Here is a 22128-nt window from a genome sequence, read left to right as displayed (position 1 = left end):
CATCAGATCAAATCACTCACAGTGAAATGTGAAAGAGGAGCAGTAATGCCAAACCCACTGACAATTAACAACCAGCGCAGAAGCTCTATAGAAAAAACCTAAACAACCTAAAAATCGCATGTTGCGTTAATGCGTTAAAGAAATTAGTGCCGTTAAATCGAATTAGCGTTAATGCATTATTATCGCGTTAACTTTGACAGCCTTAATATATATTAAACTTCATTATTGCACTTCCATGCATCAGACAAACTTAACACCATGCACCAACAACAGAGAAAATGTGGATGCTAACGACACAGCTGAAGGCTTGCACAGTAGCTAGATGGCAATGCGGGTGTTAATGCATCATTCACAACGCTGCAATCAATATTTACACACAAAAAGCTAAACCCTGAATTTGGTCGTGGATTAAATTTAAATTGGAACTAGCTCACAAGAGCACAAATGCTCAGAGGGGAACTGTGGCCTCCCTATTTACTGCAGGGGAACACAGCGTCTCCCCTCTGTACACATTATGACAGCCTTGGTTAAATTTTAAAAAACACCTAGCTGCCAGCTTCCAGAGGTGAGCATGAGCACAATCTCAGAATAAATAGACTGCTTATCAACACATCAGTGCCCTGGCTCAGTCTGAAAAGGCATCATTATAAAAGATGTCCCTGAGCTTTTTGAAAGACATGGTTATTTAATTAGACTTTCAGATAAAGAGACCCTGATTTCAGGCCTAGATACAGGGAACAACCAACATAAAGAAAGTACCAATAAAATGTGTCTAAAGGAGGACATTGGACATGGTGAGCCACCAGAACAGCTTCAAGTGACACCTCCAAAACGTTCAAGTGTCTGGACATCCAGTGAATGAATAGTTATATAATATATTAATATAAATACTTTAAATAAATATTTATTATCGATTGACAGCCCTGATTTTGACATGTATTTGCTGACAAAACCACAAATGTTGATGTTTGATAAGATTGCCTTACATTCTTTTGTGCCTTGTTTAAAGCTGTCGTTGATTTGTTGAAACATGGACTGGCAGCCTCTTTCGAAAACAGGCAGCACGATGCTCTGGAAGGCGTCTTTATAGGCCGCCTGGATGGGCCCCTGCATCGCTTCGGCTGCAGCTCGACCAATTGCGTCCGTTGTGTTCTGTGAACAGGAAGTGGGTACAGTGAGAAGGGCAGGGGCCTGTACTACAAAGCAGGATTTGGGATTAGCAAGGTAACTTCAGGTTTAACGCTGGGTTTTCAGTCCTACGACGGTGGTTCACTTCTTACTGGGGTAGATCGCCATGGTAACTTATGCTGAACACCTAACCTGCTCCTGAGCAGAGAGGTCAACTCGTATAAAAGCACCGCCTACTGACCAATCAAAGCTCGGTCCGCAGATCGTAAAATAATATTACACAAAGAAGTTAGAAGTCAAAATCATAATCCAGGCTAAAAACAACACAGTTTAAACTGATAAATGCAGAAAGTCATCGGCGGTGTGAAACGAACTTGGGAGCAAATGAAAAATAAATTAATAAATATGTCAGAGTCGTGCGTTTACAGTACTGCAGACTGTATGCATGGCCTTGGTTACTTTGCTACCGGCACTGTTATGTATGCTGTGGGTGATTATAAGACATGAAAGTAGGCCTGCTTACCGCTTTGAATTATTATGTTTATTTTTTATTTGCTCCCAAGTTTGTTTCACACCACCGGGTTTGCAGCTGAAAGAAGGATAAAAGTGTCATACATGCCACAATTTCCCCTAAAGTAATGATAAAGTATCTTTTATTCTATAAGCAACATGTTAATTTAACGGAATACACAAATATATAGTCAGATCTACTCGTGCTCTAGATGGGGAAGTGATATTATAAGTCTGCTAATTTACGCATTCACACATTAGCAATTCATTCTTTTGCCAGCTGTCCTTCCTGCATTTGGCAGCTTCAACTGTGTTACTTTCAGCCTGGATTATGTGTTTACCTTTGTATTTGTGTAACATTATAGTTTGCTCTTGGTTTGTAAAAATGTGCCGCTCTGCTGACAGTAGACTTGTCCATGTTTATGATTGGTAATATGCTGCAAATACCGCCCCTTTCATGTGAACGAGTTCATAGCCAGATTGAGAAACCTTGGGTTGATTTACAGAGTTGATAACCACCATCGTAGGACCGCTTAGCGGGGTTGCGGTTGTTAGGGTTGGTTAAGTCAGATAATAAGAAGATGCCCTGGGTATGTTGAACTCGCTTCGTAGTACAGGCCTCATGAGAGAGAAGGTAGTGTTGTGAAGATTTTGGATAGGACAGGATACAGGCTCAGCCACTTACCTTGGATTTGACCACCTTGCTGACGTTGTCCTTCAGGGTGATCTCCACAGCGGTCAGCTTAGCAGCAATCGTATTGCTCAGCTGACCTGTCACTGGCTCCAGACTCTTAGAGATTGCTAGAGAGGGGAGAGAATAAGCGAGACAGATAAGCAAGACTCCCCTTTAATTTGTCATGTGGTCAAGGCGGGAGGAAAAAGAGGCGGGAACATTTCATTCTCAAATTAAAGGGCGGGAGAGGCGAGGTAAGGAAGTATCTCTCCAGACAAGACTGCTTCATTTTAGTGTGGCATTCCAACACACCTCAGCCGCCCTAACATATCTAATTCATCTTATGCCTAGGGTGATCTCAAGCATTAAAGTAACGTTGTAATTTATTGATGTACGGACTAGTGTGCACTTTCTGTCAATTTTTTCCAGAGAAGATGAAAGAAAGAAAACAAAATACAGTAAGTAGACCAGATTCACTTAAACTACCAAGGGCCAGCTTATCAGGCAATGTTGCAAGCTAATTTTGATTCGAGCTGTCAGATTGACCTTATTAATAAGCACACAGGTTATGACATGGCCGATCCATATGAGATACAGCTTCTTTGATAATGTATAATTCAATGTTTCCGCCATCTGTTCATTCAGTCACAGCTAAGGATGGGTACCAAAACTTGGTATTAAATGGGTACCGGTGCTAAATTATTAAAGACCTGAGTATAGATAAGCTTCGACGTTATCGGTTCTTTTATCAGTACTTTTTAACGTTTTGGTGTAAGCTATTATCGCGCTGCAGCGAGCATCTCCTCTGTTATCTGTGACGGGGCTGAGCTCCTCCACACACACACACACACACAAGAACACACACACGGAGTGAGGTCAGCGAACAGTAGAGCAGGGAGGCCGCGGGGGAGACAGAGAAGTGAACCAGGTGAAATAAAGATAACTACGACAACTACGCTCGTTACTGTAAGTGCAATAAAACTTTCGCTAATTAAAAGCCAATACTTTATCAATACACATGTCCCAACCGGTCGAGGCAGATGGCCGCCCACCCAGAGCCTGGTTCTGCTCAAGGTTTCTACCCGCTAAAGGGGAATATTTCTTTGCCACTGTTGCATAACAATGCATGCTCATGGGGGATCTCTTGTTGGGTTTCTAAATTATAGAGCATGGTCTAGACCTGCTTTATATGAAAAAGCGATTCAAGATAACTTCTGTTATGACCTGACGCTATATAAAAATAAACTTTATTGAATTGAACACCTGCTCAACAAGCATAAACATGATGCAAACGTGTAGAAAAGCAATATTTCGATCTGCTCTGTCCACAGTCTCTCATCCAACACTGCGCTGCTATGTTTACTCAAGCAGAGTGCGCTAGCTCAGGTAATAGTGAATTGTTACAAACAAGCTAAAACTAAAGCTGTCTGTATGTAGTCGAACTGTTTAGCTTAGTTCAGTGTGACAGCCCCCACCCTCTGGAACTCTCTCCCCATAGAGCTCCGCAACATCTCTGGACACCTTCAAAAGACTTCTCAAAACCCACCTCTTCACCAAGACCTATGGCCTATAGCTACTGCTATGTTCCGTTGTTGTGTTTATTTATGTCTTTGTTAAGCGTCCTTGGGTTTCTTGAAAGGCGTTATATAAATCCAAGTTATTATTATTATTATTAGTTTGCCACGTATCTTAAATTCTGATGTATTCTGCTGGCTGAGACAAAGCAGCCCTTCCTCCCTCTACCATTGAGTTTATATAGTGACTTTGCTTTTGTAAGCATTCCTGTTGCTGCTCTAAAACAACATTTAGTTATATTTAAAATATAAATAAATTCTAATCCACTTCTGAATGTATTCCTTTTTTTAAATAGTATACTAAAAAAATGATTTAGTTATGAGAAAGAACCGATAAGAGTATCAATAAAGAACCAAACAAATAAGGAGTATCGATAAGAGTAGTAGTAATGATAAAATGCTAACGATACCCATCCCTAGAAAGGGATACAGATAACAGAGAGCACTGGAATCAGAATGGTACTCAACATCGGCAGATACCATGAGGTGAGGTATGGGAATCAGGAGAGAAAAGTTGGATCAGCGTATCCCTAATTTAGGGCGTTTTCATATTAGGTACGATTGATTCATACCGTGCCCAAGTACGACAGACCCCTCTCCAGAAGCAGAGGACAGGAGACACCAGTGTGCAACATATGTTTAGATTTCTACTTAAAATCATCCTTGTCTGCAACTTGCAAAAAACTACATGGTACAATAGCCCCATCATCTGGTAACAAATGTGGATGACTGCTCTTACACACAGTCCGCTTGGTCTCAGCAGAGTAAAGCTCTGCTCTGTTGTCTCTGGGATTGCTGATTTTGTTCTTAATGACGTGTGTTTACGTGTGTGCTTACTTTGTGGGACTGTTTTCTTCATTTCCTCTCGTAGCACCTTGTCCATTTTGTTGGTTAGCACCGAGCTGAGGGTGTGGCTGAGCTGCTGGCTGAGTTGTTCCTGAAGCTGCTGCTGATGATTCTGACTCTCTGCCAGAACCCGCTCCAGTCTGCGCTCTGAGGTCATGAAAGGTCAAGGCTAACAACAATATGTAGAAGGCTCATCATCAAGATCTGCATGTGTTCTGTTGTAACAATTTTGTAGGGGTTTGTCAGAAACGACATGGGCTCGAAACTGCAGACTAACATACTATACATGCTAAGTATGGCGTAAAATTAAATATGTAGTATGTTCCAACTGCATAGTATGTAGATTTTGTGTATGCGAGAAATTCACACATGTATACTAGATTAGCACACATTTTTTGGGTATGAGATGTGAGCTTACTGGACATACTCAACCGCCCCAAGATGCAGTCAACTCTTAAGACTGTCCAATGGCAGACTGCGAGGCAGACGGATTAAATAATTAACTGTTGGATCAAACAATTACAAATGATGGCAAGTGATGTTAAAGTGCAGTTAAAGGGACTGTTTGTAAGAATCAGAAATTGGTTGTAACAGCGACACCTGTGGCCGTTAAGTCAACTAAAGTGTGTGAGCGAAGGCAAGCAGGCAGGCAGGCAGGCAGGCAGGCAGGCAGGCAGGCAGGCAGGCAGGCAGGCAGGCAGAGGAGCAGAGCACAGCCGAGACTCCGGCCCTGGAGACCAAAGCTACAGTCTCCCCCGCGTCCTCCGACTGCGGCCAACACTGTTTTGCAAGACGGGCTTCATTAGATATAACTTTGCGGTTTTGGTGCCTCTGTGTAGTTTGTGTTGGAGTCTATGTCTGAACAGCGTAGCCACACACGAGCGCGCATGGGACACCGACCTGGATTGATTTATACGTGTAAGAAGTTACAAACAGTCCCTTCAAGGCTTATGGCTGAATTCAAATGTATCTTTTAATCAATAAGGCCTTGGGTACAGAGAGGGCTCAAGTTTTTCACAAAAAGTTTCATATGTGGTGGAAATGCAAAACTATCAACACAAGATTAGTGAGAAGGGCAAAGCCTGAAGGATACGTTCTTGTTCCTGGTGGTTGGTAAGGACGTGCTCCACCTGGGCCATAATGGTGCTCTGCATGGCTTCAATCTGTCCACGCAGTTCAGTTAACTCCCTCTGCTGGCTACGCAGGAGCATCAACAACTCGTTCTGTACTTCTGCATTCATCTATGGGATGGAGAGAACGATTGAAAAAGACCATGGGAATGTGCTGCTGAAACATATAAATTACCCGTAATCAATATTGTTGAGTTTAACACTGATACAAGTAGGCAATTATTTGCTAACAGAGTATAAATGTATTTCAAATCTGCTGTATAGGCATCCGACAGCATCTTTTGATCATTTGCTGTCCCCTAGTGGGCAAAAATCAATTAATGGTAATGTGTTTCCCAGAGAACAAATCATTAATAAAAAATACAAAATAACTTTTCTTCCATTTATAGTATCATTGTGTCCATTAATGAATACAAAAGAAGATAACCAATATGTTTTGAGATCACCTTACCTGACCAGAGTCCATCTGCCTGGACTGAGACAAATCACTGAGGAGAAAGGAGAAAGAATGCTCAAAAACCTTAAACCGATAATACTCAAACATCATATATTTACGTAAACTGATTGTTCTCCAATTAATTAAATACAAACATTGACATAAAATAAATGATTGGTATTGTTTCTTACGATAAGTTCACACCAAGCATGAAGTGAATTTTTCGCGCTGTGCAATTACATACAACGTCGTCATTGACTTATTCACAGGAGTTGAAATATTTCAACTTGACCGAGAAATAACGCTGTGTCGCGAAAGCTTATCAGCGTTGAGATTCTCCTCCTGTTGTCACTGACGTCCTGACTTTGTTGAATCAGAAATGGAGAAAAAAATATTCTAGCTCTTTGTGGGCACCCAGAGCTACGATAGTACATCATACTAGTACAGAGACCGGACGAAACTCTGTGCATAAATGTATGTGTATAATTAACAGACTGCCTATGGGAGAAACAACAACGTTGAAGAGCAGTGGAAATAAAACCGCACTGAACTGCAGTCTAACACTAATTTTATTGTGACAAATCACTTCCCTCCGTCAGTCAATAACCTATTATGATCAAGCCTAAGTGACTGCCTGCCAATCCCCCGATGCACACACAGCCAAGATCATCCATCATAAATTTAAGATTTGATTTTCTACCCAAGAAAAAGAAAAGTATCCACGTTTATAGATAGTGGGTGTAATTAGATCTATGGAAAAGACTGATTCGATATTCTAAAAACAATAAAACAATAAAAGTCCAACAGGGCGACTCATTTTAAGAGGCACTGTACATATTCTCATTCCTATTTATATGGCCTCTACCGCACACTAGTGATTTCTGCTGCATTCACAGTATAAGACAACCCAAGCTAAAGATTAAAAAGAAAAATTAAAAATTAGTTTGCACCTGAAATCAAAACACTTTTTCAACTACATGTCACAAATTGTGAAAGACTGCAAAATTGTTTTCATTACAGCCCCACTTCGTACTCTGATTCCTTCACTATCAAACATCAACATACCCGTCATCTTTCTTGCTCTTCCTCTTTACTTTTGGCGAGCCTCGTGGTGAGGTCTTCCAGTCCTTAACTGGCAGCCTGTGAGAAGAACGAGCGCCACAATTTCCTGAGGATGATGCCAGGCTGGCCACCTCGTCGTCAGGGTCACTGGGTCAAACACAGAAACACACAGACACAGATGTAATCTATGTAGCAGAGTGTATGCCATACGCTCTGTAACATCTTGGAAAAGATCCATAAAATAAATAAATTGTGCTTTAAATAAAGTACTGAATTTGTATAGTGCCTCATTTGGAGGAGGACACTTGCCGTGTCTTATTTACATAAACAAAGAGACAGTGTGTTCATTTGTGTTACCTCTGGTCTGCGCCAGCGTCCTGACTGTCATTCTGTGTGAGGTGATAGGAGCGTCGATGGTAAGGTGAGCTCAAGTGTCTGTCCTTCGACTCCTCTCTGGAACTACAACACAGTAGACATCTGTTGTTATGATCAATGACGAATTAAGCAGTAAAACAATGGCTTACAAGAATTCTTAAAAACAATCACTGCGGTCTGGATGAATGAACTTTGTTTGTTCGTAATGCGTCACTAGAAGCCTGTCAGTCCAACCAGGGGTGACGCAGCACCCAGTACGATACAGTAAAGTGCAGTGGGAACATCCGCCATGCTGTGAAGCCCGTGCAGCAGTCCATCCCACATATCAGGATCCAGTACTGGGTGAGAGTGCAGCAGCACATCGGGACTGCCGCATCGTAGTCACGCGGCTCCGCCATGGGTCCGTCCAGCCCGGACAGCTGTGGCAGCGAAGATGGAGCTCTTCATCTGCTCCCACAGTGGCGTTCTGCCACTACTAGTCCACTAGTTAATTGATCGTGGATGGCGCTATTCTCTTGGACGGATGCAAAAAATAAAAAATGCTAAAATGGGTCGCCAAATATAGTTGGGCGGCCCGCCGAAGTAAAGTCTATGTATGGGAAACTCTGATTATGTTTCTAATCGCTTTTTCATCGCTTTTTCATCTACATTTCATTTATGTTTCACAAAATTAATATTTTTGAAACATTCTTCTCATTGAGTAAGTGGTTGTATAGCAGCTGAAAAGGCTTTGTTCCAGTTATGACTTTAAAACAGCTCAGTTATTTTTTTTAAATGAAGATAACGGTCAAATTGGTATTTTAAACATCTGTATCGGCCCAGAATTTCACAATTGGTGCATCGCTAGTTTCATTTCTCTGTAGGGTCCTCTCCATAATGTTGTGACACTTATAATAACAACCTGAGCATGCAAGTGGCAAAAACAAGAACTTTTAGTGGATGTACATTGAAGGTGAGTAGTTGCCCGGAAGGATTACATTGCAGCCTGTTTTGTGGCTGCCGTCTGCAGCATTCTCCTTCAATACTGGACCAATTTCAAAAATTGTTGTCCCCATTCGTCACTTAGACAAAAAAAAGGGAAAATAGGGTCCAGATTGAAAAATACCAAAGTCATCCTTTAAGGGTTTTGTAAATAGTGAACAAAAGTGGTTCACCAGTAATAACTTCACATTATTCGTAAAACAGATATTATTATAATCCTACAAAAAGTCATGAAATGCTCAAGACTTTTATACAAGTCATGTTCTAAAAAAGTAAAGTTGTGGTCAGATTTCAAATGAGATTGTAGAACTTTGTGAAATCCTTCATGTAGATGTTGTCAATTGTTAAATGTATTTGTAAGTGCAAATTCTTACCAGTCTCCAAGACCATTGTCCCTGAGGCTGTTCCTGGTTTCTCTAGTGATGTCAGGCGCTGCCGGCCAAGGTGTGAGGCCAACACCGCCATCTGAGGACCCTCCACCGACCCCAGGGTTCTCCTGTGATAAGGCGTTCTCAAGTAGAGACGGGGTGTTGCTGAGTCTGGGCTCTGACTCCACTGACCCGCCCACTGGCCCTTCGGCACCTCCGAGCTCGAGGGGCAACAAGCTGAGACAGAAAATAGTTTTGTCAATTTAAAATGCACATAGCGGTGTTTTTGCAAGTTCGTCTGTATGCTTTAAATTACTGGTGAACACTTTTGAAGGCATGCTTGTTTACGGATATTATCATGTTAACTTTCACAGCCCTAATTTTTGTTTAAGTTATTATAGCTTGTCATCAAAGTACCCGTTGTTGGCTGTGCGTGGTGAGGTGAGTAGGTGCAGGGCAGATGCAGCAGACGCCATGCTGTCTGTCTGGAGAGCAGAAAGAGGTAAGGGCTCCAAACTGGACACTAGTCCACGCTGAAGCTGCATTGTCTGGGAGGCGATCTCCGGCATGTCCTGGGACATGGCTGTGGAGGCAGAGGAGATGACGTCGGGGGAGCGGGCCCTGGTCGGAGAGGCCAGAGGTGGCAGCAGGGGAGAATCCAGAATCTGAGGGCTGTCGAGTGCCATAGGACCAATAGGGGACGACAAAGCCTGGAGATGGAGATGAGGAGTGTGATGAAAGAAAAGACCATTCCATTCAGAGTATTAAGAGGTTGGTAGAAGTAAGAGAGTGTGTCAGGTCTTACCTGGAGGCTCTCCAGTCCAGGCAGCAGCACAGCAGAAGCAGGTCTTGGGCTGCTGGTGGAGGTGGAGAGTGCCAGACTACTGTTGTTGTTCTCTGCTCTGTTAGGACTCTGACTGATATCATCCATAGTTCTGCACACAGTAATACAGACATACTGTAACTCTGGGATACACGTTCACATGTGTGACCAGAATAGCAGGTGTTTATGTGGGCATTAGGGGTAGGCGATATGACCTAGATTATATATCACCGTATTTCTTTTGTTTTTTGCTGTGAAGGCATTATATCACGATATTACAAAATTAAAAGGAATACTCTGCTCAAAACATGATTCTACCTCTTTTCTTTCTATTGGCAATGTAAGGGGACATATCTTGAAAAAGAAAAACAGACGTGTTTATTGGCTCCAAATGATACTGAAAATGAGGTATAGGCCTACATATGTTTTGGTAGGAGTAACCTGCCCCATAATTTAAATCTAATGTGATTCATTCAGAGTTAATAAAAAAAGCCATGCTGTTGTTTTGGGTTGTTGGTGAACTGTAGCTGACTGTCGACTGCGGGCGGCTCATTTAGAGATTAGCCGGTTGTTGCCTATATTTTCCATGAGATGCGCACAGTTCTCAGCAAATAAAAGACAATGAAAGCAGAAATGCTGTCTGTGTGGACACCACATGTACAAGCCATAGCAGTTCAGCGGCTGCAGCCGCGCTGCCCACTCGGTCTATGTGGCTGCTCTAACCTGTTAACATGGGCGCTGAAATGAAAAGCGAAAGGTTTCGCAGCGAAACATCGGTAGCCTGTACGCAACAACAGACAACCTGTGTGGGTGTGACGTAGTTTATTGGAAGCTGTATCTCCCTTGTGTGTGTGTGTGTTAAACCAAAACTCTGTGTGTTTATCACAGTAATGGTGGTATTACAAAATCCATGTCGTGGTTGAACGTGACACCAGTGATGGTGATGAAACCGGTATACCGCCCACCCCTAGTGGGCATGTTAATCTATTGGTCTGTATGTAAATTTAATGGAGGAAGAAAGATATTCTGTAACAATCCATACAATTTCCAACTGAGATGACAACTGCATGTGATAAGGTCATAAATTAAATTAATGTTTTTCCATTACCACATTATAAAATACAGATGCTGGTCCCTACTAATCTCTGGATTGTGATCTTATCCCTTCTAAACTGCATAGAAAATCTCACCTGTTAGTTGAGTCAGAGTTGCTGCTGATAGCGGTCACAATGGTCAGACTGCTGGCGCTGCTGCCAGGAGATGCCGGTACCTGGAATGAGACAAAAGCATATATAATGAAGTGTTTCTAAAAATCGCTACTCATTGGTTAAGAAAACACTGTTGCTGTATTTATATCCTGCATTATGTTTATCAGTTAAAAAATTGTAGAAAATTCCATGAATTCCCAAACGGGCCAAAACTAAAGCAGCATGCAGATAACTGGGATGAATTTTAACATTTTGTAACCGCTGGAGAATTGATAAAAATTATCAATAATCCCTCCAAAATACCACCTAAACACACCAAGACCTTGAGGAACACCATAGAAAAACCCAGGCTGCATGTGATTTTCATAAAGTGGGCATGTCTGTAAAGGGGAGACTCGTGGGTACCCATAGAACCCATTTTCATTCACATATCTTGAGGTCAGAGGTTAAGGGACCCCTTTGAAAATGGCAATGCCAAAATTTAGCCTAACTTTGGAGTGTTATTTAGCCTCCTTCCTGACAAGCTATGACATCACTCTAGCTCTAAAACTGAACCTGTTACAGCCTCTGAAAGACAGTAAAGTCAGTGAAGATCGCGGTGTCTCAGGGAGTAAATGAAAGATATAGCAGTATGCAAGGCTCGTAAGTGTTTGTACCGAAGTGCTTGGTGTCATGAAGGCGTCAGGAGTCATCAGCTTGATCCCACTGCTGGCGCCAGAGTTTGACAGGAAGTCAGCGGGAGCAGGAAGTGATGGGATCTTCCTTAGGTCTGTCTGAGAGCCACTTCCTGATTCCTTGTCAGAGCTCTGGTCAGTGAGATGGTCTGAAAACCCTGCTGGACACACAAAATGTAAAGAGTGCTTCATTTGTTTGCCAATATTTGACATTGTTTTGACTGATATTGCAAATGCGGTATGATTTGCAATATCAGAGGCAATGATAATTTTTACATCATTATTCTAATTTTCATTGAGAAACATTAAAATGACTATGGTGTGATTTTTGCAAAGATCTGTACCAAACAAAGACGTTTTCTTAAGCCTGTAGAATATGATGTGTAGGCTAGGACAGCAATATTTAACTTAAAATTGTATTTTGACACACATTTTGCTTTTAACAAATACTGCGATTTGAACAAATACTGCGATTTGAACATTGCAGTAGGCCATATTGTGATTTGGATTCAATTTTGATTAATTGTGCAGGCCGAGAGACGGACTTGTGACTTAAGCCACTGAGGCTTCTTGTTTATCGACACTGACCTCTATTTTGCATCATATTGATTTGACATGATTTGATTCGACATTATTTGTATTGTAAGAAACCTGTGTAATCATCATGCATCATCTCCATGGATTTGGATTTGTCTTTTGCGTTTGCTTTATTTTGAATTCTTGGAAGTGTGACTTACCAAAACCATCCTGGGAATCAGAGTGAGGCAGGAAGACTGAAGAGCTGGAACCCAAGTGGGGCTGAAACCAGATCTGGACATCCTGCAGACTCCTGAAGACACACACAGACACACACATTTAAGACAACACTAATTATTAAGACTTAAGGCCGTTGCATGCTTCCTGGGCCGAACTCCATAAACATGCACACACATCCCCAAACCTCCACAACTACAAAATTTATGAAATTTTATATATTAATTCACTTAACTTGACTGTTATAAATGAAGAGCTAGTCTTAGGTAATTTTATAATTGCTGGTCTGTAACCACATTGCCTTTTGGGGACAATAAAGCCAACATGACATCAGACAGTGGGAGGAAACTTACTTGGTGTGAACACAGTAGAGTTTAATTTGGATCCCAGACTTGGACTCTGTCGGTCCTTGAGTGCCCTCTGGAAGAAAACACACACACAAAGTAATGCTGTATTAATTAGGATCAATGCTTCTACATATTTAATGCCCCTTTTTGATTCAGTACTGCTCCCAAAAAGTCACCAATGAAAACGGAATGCAAATAAATTGCCTTGTTTTAAAGATGACCGTGTGTGGTGGCTCTTGAAATATCTAAATGACTGAGAACATGCCGTATATTGATGGAAAAAATGTAGGGCTGTCAATCGATTGAAATATTTAATCTCAATTAATTGTATGATTGTCCATAGTTAATCACAATTAATCACACATTTTTCATTGGTTCAAAATGTACCTTAAAGCGAGATTTGTCAAGCATTTAATACTCTGATCAACATGGAGTGGACAAACATGCTTGCTTTATGCAAATGTATGTATATATTTATTATTGGAAATCAATTAACAACACAAAACAATGACAAATATTGTCCAGAAACCCTCACAGGTACTGCATTTAGCATAAAAAATATGCTCATATCATAACGTGGCAAACTGCAGCCCAACAGGCAACAACAGCTGTCAGTGTGTCAGTGTGCTGCCTTGACTATGACTTTCCCCAAACTGCATGTGATTATGATGAAGTGGGCATGTCTGTAAAGGGGAGACTCGTGGGTACCCATAGAACAGTTTTTCCTTACCAAAATTTAGTGTAAGTTTGGAGCGTTATCGCGTTAACTTTGACAGCCCTAAAAAAATTACATGCCAACATGAATGGTCAAAAGATTGCTGGAGTGAAAGGAGTTATTTGCTTTTTGTGATGCTTTTTGTGATGCGCGTGTGTGTGTGTGTGTGTGTGTGTGTGTGTGTATGTGTGTGTACATGCACACCTGTTGTCATACTCTCACTCTCCTCCTCTGCAGGGAGAACCTCAGTGTGTCGCAATCGGCTGTGGGCGACATCCCGGACCCCAAAGCTGAGTACAGGGTGGGTCAGCAGGAACTCGGACACCGCTGTGAAATTGGCCTTGCCTTTGTCCAAATCCTGCCGCAACTCCATCACATACAGAACCTGACAAGGAATGACATCAGCAGAGTATGAGGCGCAGGATGAAGTGGTAATGTGGGTAGCAAGGAAAATGGTTTGATCCAGATACCGAGTCCAACTCTTCAAAAATAATGGGCCAGTTTCACAGACAGACTAACACTAGTTTTAGAAAAAGTGACATTAACATAAGCAGTTGATCAATGGTATTTGTTACAACAATTCTTTGTGAACATTAGTCAAACCACACAGGTGACGACATTATGCTGACCTTCCTCTGTACGTCGGTGAGGATGAGATACTCAGAGGAGAGGTCCAGACTGGCCTTCAGACTTGGCAGAACTGATGAGTTAAACAGATCTGGAGAAAACCTAAAAGACGAAAAAACACCACCATTAGTATTTTTAAATCCGCTGCTCTTAAACAACAATATAAATGAATGGGATGAGCTTCAAGTAGCAGGAATAATCTTCCACAAATCTCTTGACCTGAGAACTAAATTTGGACTGGTCACATACATCAGAATAATATATAATGTGAATAAGTAAGTGTGGGATATGGGATATAATATATAGTATAAGGTGCAATGTAATAATAATATATAGTATAGTGTAGTATTAGTCATGCCTTACAGGACACAGTGCATAAAAATAACTTAAACTTGTAATGATGGAGTAAAGCAATAACCTGATGGTCTGTAAACAGGTCCAGGAAACAGTGCACCACATTTTCAACTCCTGGTTCTGATCCGCTCCAGTTATAAGGAACCGCCAGAAAGGAACCCTACAAAGAGCAAAGTGGAAGGGACCAGAGTTGACAAAGCAGAGAATGTAAACAAACTAAAATTCAAGCAGCAACAGCCTCAGATGAATACATGTATGTCACAATTTTCACTGAAAGCTGTGTGTGCATCGGTGTATACTAACTCTGGATCCTGTCGTTTGTGGTTGTCGCAGAAAAGAAGGCAGGAGAGGGGGCGTCCTCCGTGAGGCCGCAATTCATGAAGACATCTGGACAACAGAGAGTAAAGAAAAGTGAAAAAGTGAAGAATGGATCGGAGGAAAACCACAACCACAGAGTAGGTGAGAGGGACAAAAGGTCAGCAAGTGACAGACTACATCTTGTTTAACTTCTTTCTGAAAATGCAGCTATTTTTTGGTCAAAAGAAATTACATTTACATTTCATGTACAAGTAAATGAGACGATACATCAATATTCATTTAAAAAAAAAAAACACCCTCCTTGCTTACCTCGGTTTGTCCTGTACCCCTTCTATGTATATCTGCCAGAACTTGATGTATCCATCATGGCTGGCTGTGGCTAACACGGTTCCATCTGGAGACAGGGCCCCTTCGCTGACTCGCTGGAGGGGCAGACATGAAACAACATACACAATCAGTACTGCAAGGAATGTGTGGAGCAAACCCAAAATCATAGAGCATACCACGTTTTACTTCTTGTTACTGTGGTTTTATTTTTTCTAGGGCTGTCAAAGGTAACGCAATAATAACAACATGTTAACGCAAATTCGTTTTAACGCCACTAATTTCTTTAACGCAACCTGCGTTTTTTAGGTTGTACCGGGCTCAGTTTTAAAGCTAGATTGAAGACTACTTGCATCATGTGAAACTACAAAACCTAAGGAATCCATTGGTACCAACTATGTCATACTAGCTTGTCGCGAAGGAGGCTAAATAACGCTACAAACTTCTGCTACAAATTTTGGCAAGGAAAAACTGGCATGGCCATTTTCAAAGGGTCCCTTGAAAGTTTGTGAACCGGCAGCCATGTTGACATCAGTTGAGGAAATCCCGAGCACCGCTCACAAGCCGTAGCAAACTTTCTAATCTTAAAGCTAAACAGTACACTACAAGATGTTTCTGAAATCATTTTACGCAAGAAATAGGCATTACAGTATCAGAACATTACTTCATATTTGATCAGCGCTGCCTAGTTTGACCGTTTGATCGGAGTTTGCGAGTGATTGACAGCTGCCTCCGTTCAATTAACAGCCAATAGGAACAGGTTTACAAATTATATCTTAATCATTAACAAATGTGTGCAACAATAAACTGTTAAAATAAATTTAATTATAGCATTATTAATAATTAGTAAATATTATTATTATTTTGTTATTTGTTAACAGTAAAATAACTATTAAATAAGTTTAATTATCAATTTACCATTTATAAATGATGGTTATTATAAAGTGTTACCGTAAAATCATATAATTCCAGTTAAACTGAAGTGTTATTGATGTTACAGAGCTGTCTGTCAACGTCTGTTATAAAAGTTGTCATCACTACCGCATTGCATTGTGGGATATTTATGCCACCGTAGCGTCCAGCATTGCATACAGTAATATGTCAACAGAAATAGTATGCAAGTCACATACTACTGGTTTCATACTAAGGTTTCAGACATGCTAAAAAATCTCACATACTGTTTTAGCATACTAAATAGCATGTTAGTGTGGAATTTTGGAAGCAACCTGGCCGTAGTTCCCCTTTAAGCACTATTCAACAAGAATTACGACATTACTGCTTTATCCTGACCCCTACCTGCGTATGTCCCTTGATTGTGATGAGGCCTTCTTTCAGGTCTGTGGCGTCGATGGGCCAACTGCTGTGGTTGGCTCTCAAGACTTCCAAGTCCCACACCTCAGCCTAGATGGAGAGGGGGATATAATTAGGGATGCAAAGTTCCCACTTTTCTCTATCCTGATACGATTCTGATACCAACAACACTAATACCATGTCTTCATGTAGAAGGGCTAAGGTCTGGCTTGTGTCATCCTGATTCTCCTCATTGTCGTCTTGGATGAACGGGCACCAGATGAGGCGACGGTGGGAGTTCAGTGGAGAGTCTTCTGGCCGTCGGACATGAATCACCACCTGATCACTGTAGGAAGCGTTGGGTTAAGGAAAATGGGACTAAAAGACCAGTTCTTGACTAATTTGCTTCTGTGATTGCTATGCCAAAGCAGGTTTTAATATCACAGGGGTTTGTGTAGAATCAGAAGGCAGTTTGTTCTGCTGTGAGCAATTATTGTTTGCACTTGAAAAGTACACACAAATATAAGATGAAATAAACAGCACATAGGCAAGCAGTGACTACTACTACCACTCTAGAGACACACATAGATCTGCACACCCTCCTACACACTCCTTTTCAATTTCTCCCACATGTCAGGATACAGTATCTTGCTTCCAGTGCAGGTGAGCTGCCAGACAATCAGGTTGCCCGCTTCATCTACGCAACCCAACAGGGAGGAGTCGAGGTGGGCGAAAGCCAGATCTGTGACAGCTCCAGTGAAGCCCTTCAGTAGGGAGCGCTCAGCAAAAGTCACACTCAGGACACGAATCATTGCATGGTTGTTGGCTCCTGAGGGAAGAGATGTTTATTTCAAAGAAAAAGATAAAACCAGAAGTCTGCGGTATCACAGCACGTTGATTTATGCAACTACAGACCCACAGTGTTTGATCATGTTATATCAAAATATCTGTGTAAGTAGAGGAATGGGATAATAATGGGAGGAAATCTAAACTAGACCTGTGGCCCTCTTACACACACACAAACACACCAGCAGAGACAAAACGGAGAGGAAGGAATTTCTGTCCCTCAGGTTTGTTTTTAAATAACCTGTAATTGTGCGTTTGGCGTCAAAACGGACACAAAAGAGAAGAGAGACACTGGAGTATAACGTCACATTGTGGAGTTTTTGGAATATTTCAGGCCATTCATCAGAGACAGTCTAAAGTGAATCCTTTATTTCTTCCAGTGGTGGAAAAAGTACTCAGCTATTTTACTTGAGTAGAAGTAGTAATACCACAGTATAAAAATACGTAAAAGTAAAAGTCCTGCATTCAAAATCTTTCTCAAGTATAAGAACAAAATTATTAACATAATATATAGAAAAAATATACTTAAAGTAGCTAAAGTATGTACTCATTTAAAGAATGACCCATTTCAGAATTATATATATATACATTATTAATATATATATTACTGGTGCTTATTAATATTATTGATGCATTAATGTTGTAGCTGGTAAAGGTGAGGCTCATTTTAATGACTTTATATACTGCTGGGTAGCTTAATCTAAAATAATACATCATAATTTATTAGTTGATTTTTTGGTTATTAATCTGAATCTTCAAGGTAACTTGTAACTAAAGCTGTCAAATAAATGTAGTGGAGTAAAAAGTACAACATTTGCCTCTGAATTGTAGTAGAGTAGAAGTATAAAGATACAGAATATGGAAATACTCAAGTACAAGTACCTCAAACTTTAGCAATATCTGATCAAATATATATTAGTTACCTTTCCCTTTTATCCTCAGTGCAGGGCTGCATCTCCAGTCCATTTATTTTATTTCATTTTATTTATCGTAGTAAACGAGCGTTGTATAAGGTGATGAGGAATATGCTTAGTTTTATTAATAAAATGCTGGAAATAATATTTCTTTTCTTTTTATCTGATTATTAATTGATTAATCGAAGTAATAATTAGCCGAATAATCAATTATCAAAATAGTCATTAGTTACAGCCCTTATTTAATGTTTATGTCATTTGATGGTAGAAATAACAGGCACTCCAGGACTCTCACCTCTGATGGCGTATGCCAGGAAGGAGTTGGACACGGCTATCAGTCGGCCATAATAATACTTGTGTTCCCAGTCGTACTTGGCAACAGGTTGAATCTTCACCTGAATGAAAAACAAATAAACATTCAAAATGAACTACTGCTATCTGAACAAAGGTCATTAGAACTTTTTTCAACCATGAGGCTATGGCCTTCAAGAGCCAAAGCCAGGCCATAAAAATGAAGCACTTTAACTTATTTACTTCTGTAATAATTTATATTCTTTAAAAAAACAAGTTATTTCATTTAAAGGGATTCGGGGATCTGAATTTTTAAAAAGCAATGTAGCTTGTCACTTGTACGAAAGCAAACTCTTAACTCCGGTAAGTCACCACGACTACCTTGACTGTCTTACATTGTTTGTGTTGTAGATTCCCATTTCTGACTTGCTGATATAAACACTTAGTGGATGCCGCTATTTCGTTGCTGATGATTTGGTTTCTTACCTTGCTGCTGCCACGAGCCTTGCTGCTGATGCTGGAATCTTGGCTCGCCACAATCTCCACATTGTTGGAGGTGATGGGGATACAGGTGGAGCCATCATCACCAGAAAGGCAGCTGAAATTGCAGCACAATACATTTAAGTTCAATGTGGATTTAGCTTCTTAAAAAAATATGAAAGTATATAAGTGTTTACAAAAATGTCTGCAGTTTTAATTATCAAATACAAATAGAAGATCTCTGTGATTATGCTTCATGTGACAAAGTCAACCTAACTGCAAAGTTGTGCAAGTGACTGATTCTAAGAACCGACTCACATTATCTGACACTCCTGAGTGGTGCTGAGGTCTGTGGAGATGGGTCTGGTAGAGTCTGACATGGTTGACTGATCACGGCCCCCGAGAAGGCCTGATGCTCCCAGTAACCCATTCAGCTCTCCGTTAAAAGATGGCATTCTTGGACCATCACTTGATGGTGCATCTGAGGAAAGACATTGAATGCAGGGGTTATGGGATACATTGCAAAAAGATGTAAATTAAAACCCAACAGGGGAGTTTAACGTAACATAATATTGATTCATATTTGATCAGCGCTGCCTAGTTTGACCATTTGGTCGGAGTTCGCGAGTGATTGACAGCCGGCTCTCATAGACAGCAGATGGACAGTGGACCTCAGATCAGCTCTTACTGGTTGTTTTCCTCCGGTCTGTGAAATCTTGCAGATGTCGTTAGGAGCACCAGAGGACACAGAGGCACATGATTTTTTTCAGGTTATCTGTTTCATATACTACTGACACGATATAGCGACCGTTTTATAAAAATAACTTTTTTTAATCATATTTGCTCCAATCTCACCTACTTCAGCTTTAATCTTCAGGTTCCCAGCTTACAGATGATGTACACTACTTCTATGTGACATATACTGTGGACCTGCTATCTCCCCCTAACGTCCCTGTCCCACCTAAAACCACCACGGTCTATTGTGGCTCTCAGAGGGTTAAATTGTTTAGCTATAGTTTTTTTATTTAATATATTCAATTATTTGGACAGACAAAAACATGTAACAAATTACATCTGAAAAGGCTCTTTCTACATACCTGTTAATATATCCTTTTACAGTGAGGACAATGATGTCAGCAAGATGCTAATCACACCATTCTCCCTTACTGACACCAATTGATCCCCTTCTTTCTGGAGCATAATACTTTATTCACACACACATTTCGATATGTCAGAGCAGGAAAACCGCAGGTGGAACTATTAACCTCAGTACTGACTACATTCAATTGACGTTTACCAGTTCCAAAGCCCTACTTATTTGCAAGCTGGCTCACAGCCATTACTTACTGGAACACTTTAGTCAAAAAAGAGCCATGATTAATGTTATTAATTACACCTGTTCTTTACCTGTAATAACAAATCAAAATACCTGCTGTGAAAAAGATCTGTTGGCATCAAGAAAGAGCCATTTGGGTACAGTTTGCTGTCTGTCCAAATAACCTCACACACAGCAGAAGATTACAGAATTGCATTGCGGCAAATACTTTATTACTCATCTGGCATATCAATCCTGTCCAATGGGTTTAAACAGAATTTTGGTAATGCTAATGTTGTAATGTTGATTCAATCATACATATAGCTTGAAAAAAAAGTTGCCAACACCTTTAATCACATAATGAGAAAATAATAATCTTTTTTCTATGTTTCAATTGTTTCTGCTCCTCCACACAGTCTATAACCATATACTCATGTGAAGTTATGTGAATATGTTGTACTTCCCAAAACAGAAAGTACAGGATACTCTGGAGCATGATTGAGTTCAGAAAACCTGTGTTTTCTTTTTCTCCAGCCCCCCTATAAAGCCAGTAGCGTCTTCGTTACAACACTTTATCATTTAGGTTGCGAGTTTCTAAATGACCAGGTATTACTAGGCTGCGGAAACACACAAACAAACCTGACATGAGTGCATCCAAATTGGCAATTGAGTTTACACTTCAGAAAAACATGTGTTTTCTTTTTTCCATCCTCCCTATAAAGTGTCTTCATTACAATTCTTTATCATTTAGGTGCAGGTTTCTAAATGACTCTGTATTACAAGGCTAAACCTGAAATGAGTGCATCCAAATTGGCACAAGAGCACCGACCTTCTACCAATTGATTCTGCTCCGCCACACAGTCTATAACCATATAATCATGTGAAGTTATTTGAATATAATGTACTTCCCAAAACAGAAAGTACAGGAGCAAGATACTTTGGATACTCATGGTGAGTTTACACTTCAGAAAAACATGTGTTTTCTTTTCTCCATCCTCCCTATAAAGCCAGTTGTGTCTTCATTACAACACTTTATCATTTAGGTGCAGGTTTCTAAATGACTGGGTATTACAAGGCTAAACCTGAAATGAGTGCATCCAAATTGGCACAAGAACACCGACCTTCTACCAATTGATTCTGCTCCTCCACACAGTCTATAACCATATAATCATGTGAAGTTATTTGAATATAGTGTACTTCCCAAAACAGAAAGTACAGGAGCAAGATACTTTGGATACTCATGGTGAGTTTACACTTCAGAAAAACATGTGTTTTCTTTTTTCCATCCTCCCTATAAAGTGTCTTCATTACAACTCTTTATCATTTAGGTGCAGGTTTTTAAATGACTGGGTATTACAAGGCTAAACCTGAAATGAGTGCATCCAAATTGGCACAAGAACACCGACCTTCTACCAATTGATTCTGCTCCGCCACACAGTCTATAACCATATAATCATGTGAAGTTATTTGAATATAGTGTACTTCCCAAAACAGAAAGTACAGGAGCAAGATACTTTGGATACTCATGGTGAGTTTACACTTCAGAAAAACCTGTTTTCTTTTTTCCATCCTCCCTATAAAGTGTCTTCATTACAACTCTTTATCATTTAGGTGCAGGTTTTTAAATGACTGGGTATTACAAGGCTAAACCTGAAATGAGTGCATCCAAATTGGCACAAGAACACCGACCTTCTACCAATTGATTCTGCTCCGCCACACAGTCTATAACCATATAATCATGTGAAGTTATTTGAATATAGTGTACT

The 22128-nt window shown here is 40.5% G+C and overlaps 1 protein-coding gene and 2 long non-coding RNA genes across 4 annotated transcripts in view; 2 read left to right on the top strand and 1 right to left on the bottom strand.

The window, feature by feature from the left end:
• The window catches only part of edc4 (enhancer of mRNA decapping 4), a 34754-nt gene that overhangs the window by 11386 nt on the left and 1240 nt on the right, over positions 1–22128 (bottom strand). The window contains exons 2-26 of one of the 2 annotated variants that reach the window (XM_037766722.1): positions 19366–19528; positions 19054–19165; positions 18572–18671; positions 17159–17345; positions 16715–16862; positions 16523–16627; positions 15212–15324; positions 14888–14971; positions 14649–14744; positions 14233–14332; positions 13808–13988; positions 12895–12961; positions 12526–12617; positions 11771–11949; positions 11097–11176; positions 9889–10018; positions 9501–9793; positions 9090–9320; positions 7717–7818; positions 7363–7506; positions 6313–6349; positions 5825–5972; positions 4723–4878; positions 2324–2439; positions 987–1152 (exon numbers count right to left, since the gene is read on the bottom strand). In XM_037766722.1, coding sequence (XP_037622650.1) covers positions 987–1152; positions 2324–2439; positions 4723–4878; positions 5825–5972; positions 6313–6349; positions 7363–7506; positions 7717–7818; positions 9090–9320; positions 9501–9793; positions 9889–10018; positions 11097–11176; positions 11771–11949; positions 12526–12617; positions 12895–12961; positions 13808–13988; positions 14233–14332; positions 14649–14744; positions 14888–14971; positions 15212–15324; positions 16523–16627; positions 16715–16862; positions 17159–17345; positions 18572–18671; positions 19054–19165; positions 19366–19528 — 3330 coding nt within the window. The remainder of the gene's footprint in view (positions 1–986; positions 1153–2323; positions 2440–4722; positions 4879–5824; positions 5973–6312; positions 6350–7362; positions 7507–7716; positions 7819–9089; positions 9321–9500; positions 9794–9888; positions 10019–11096; positions 11177–11770; positions 11950–12525; positions 12618–12894; positions 12962–13807; positions 13989–14232; positions 14333–14648; positions 14745–14887; positions 14972–15211; positions 15325–16522; positions 16628–16714; positions 16863–17158; positions 17346–18571; positions 18672–19053; positions 19166–19365; positions 19529–22128) is intronic. The other variant, XM_037766723.1, reaches the window with a different exon arrangement.
• LOC119486556 lies at positions 18–16498 on the top strand. Its single transcript, XR_005206554.1, has 3 exons — positions 18–28; positions 3693–3697; positions 16199–16498. It is a non-coding gene; the product is annotated as an uncharacterized LOC119486556 (long non-coding RNA).
• Positions 7837–8651, top strand: LOC119486557. Its single transcript, XR_005206555.1, has 2 exons — positions 7837–8045; positions 8557–8651. It is a non-coding gene; the product is annotated as an uncharacterized LOC119486557 (long non-coding RNA).

This window comes from Sebastes umbrosus, chromosome 4 (genome assembly GCF_015220745.1).
Source record: "Sebastes umbrosus isolate fSebUmb1 chromosome 4, fSebUmb1.pri, whole genome shotgun sequence".
NCBI lineage: Eukaryota > Metazoa > Chordata > Actinopteri > Perciformes > Sebastidae > Sebastes > Sebastes umbrosus.
Note: the sequence above shows the minus strand (reverse complement) of the source record. Positions and strands in the feature narration are given on the sequence as shown.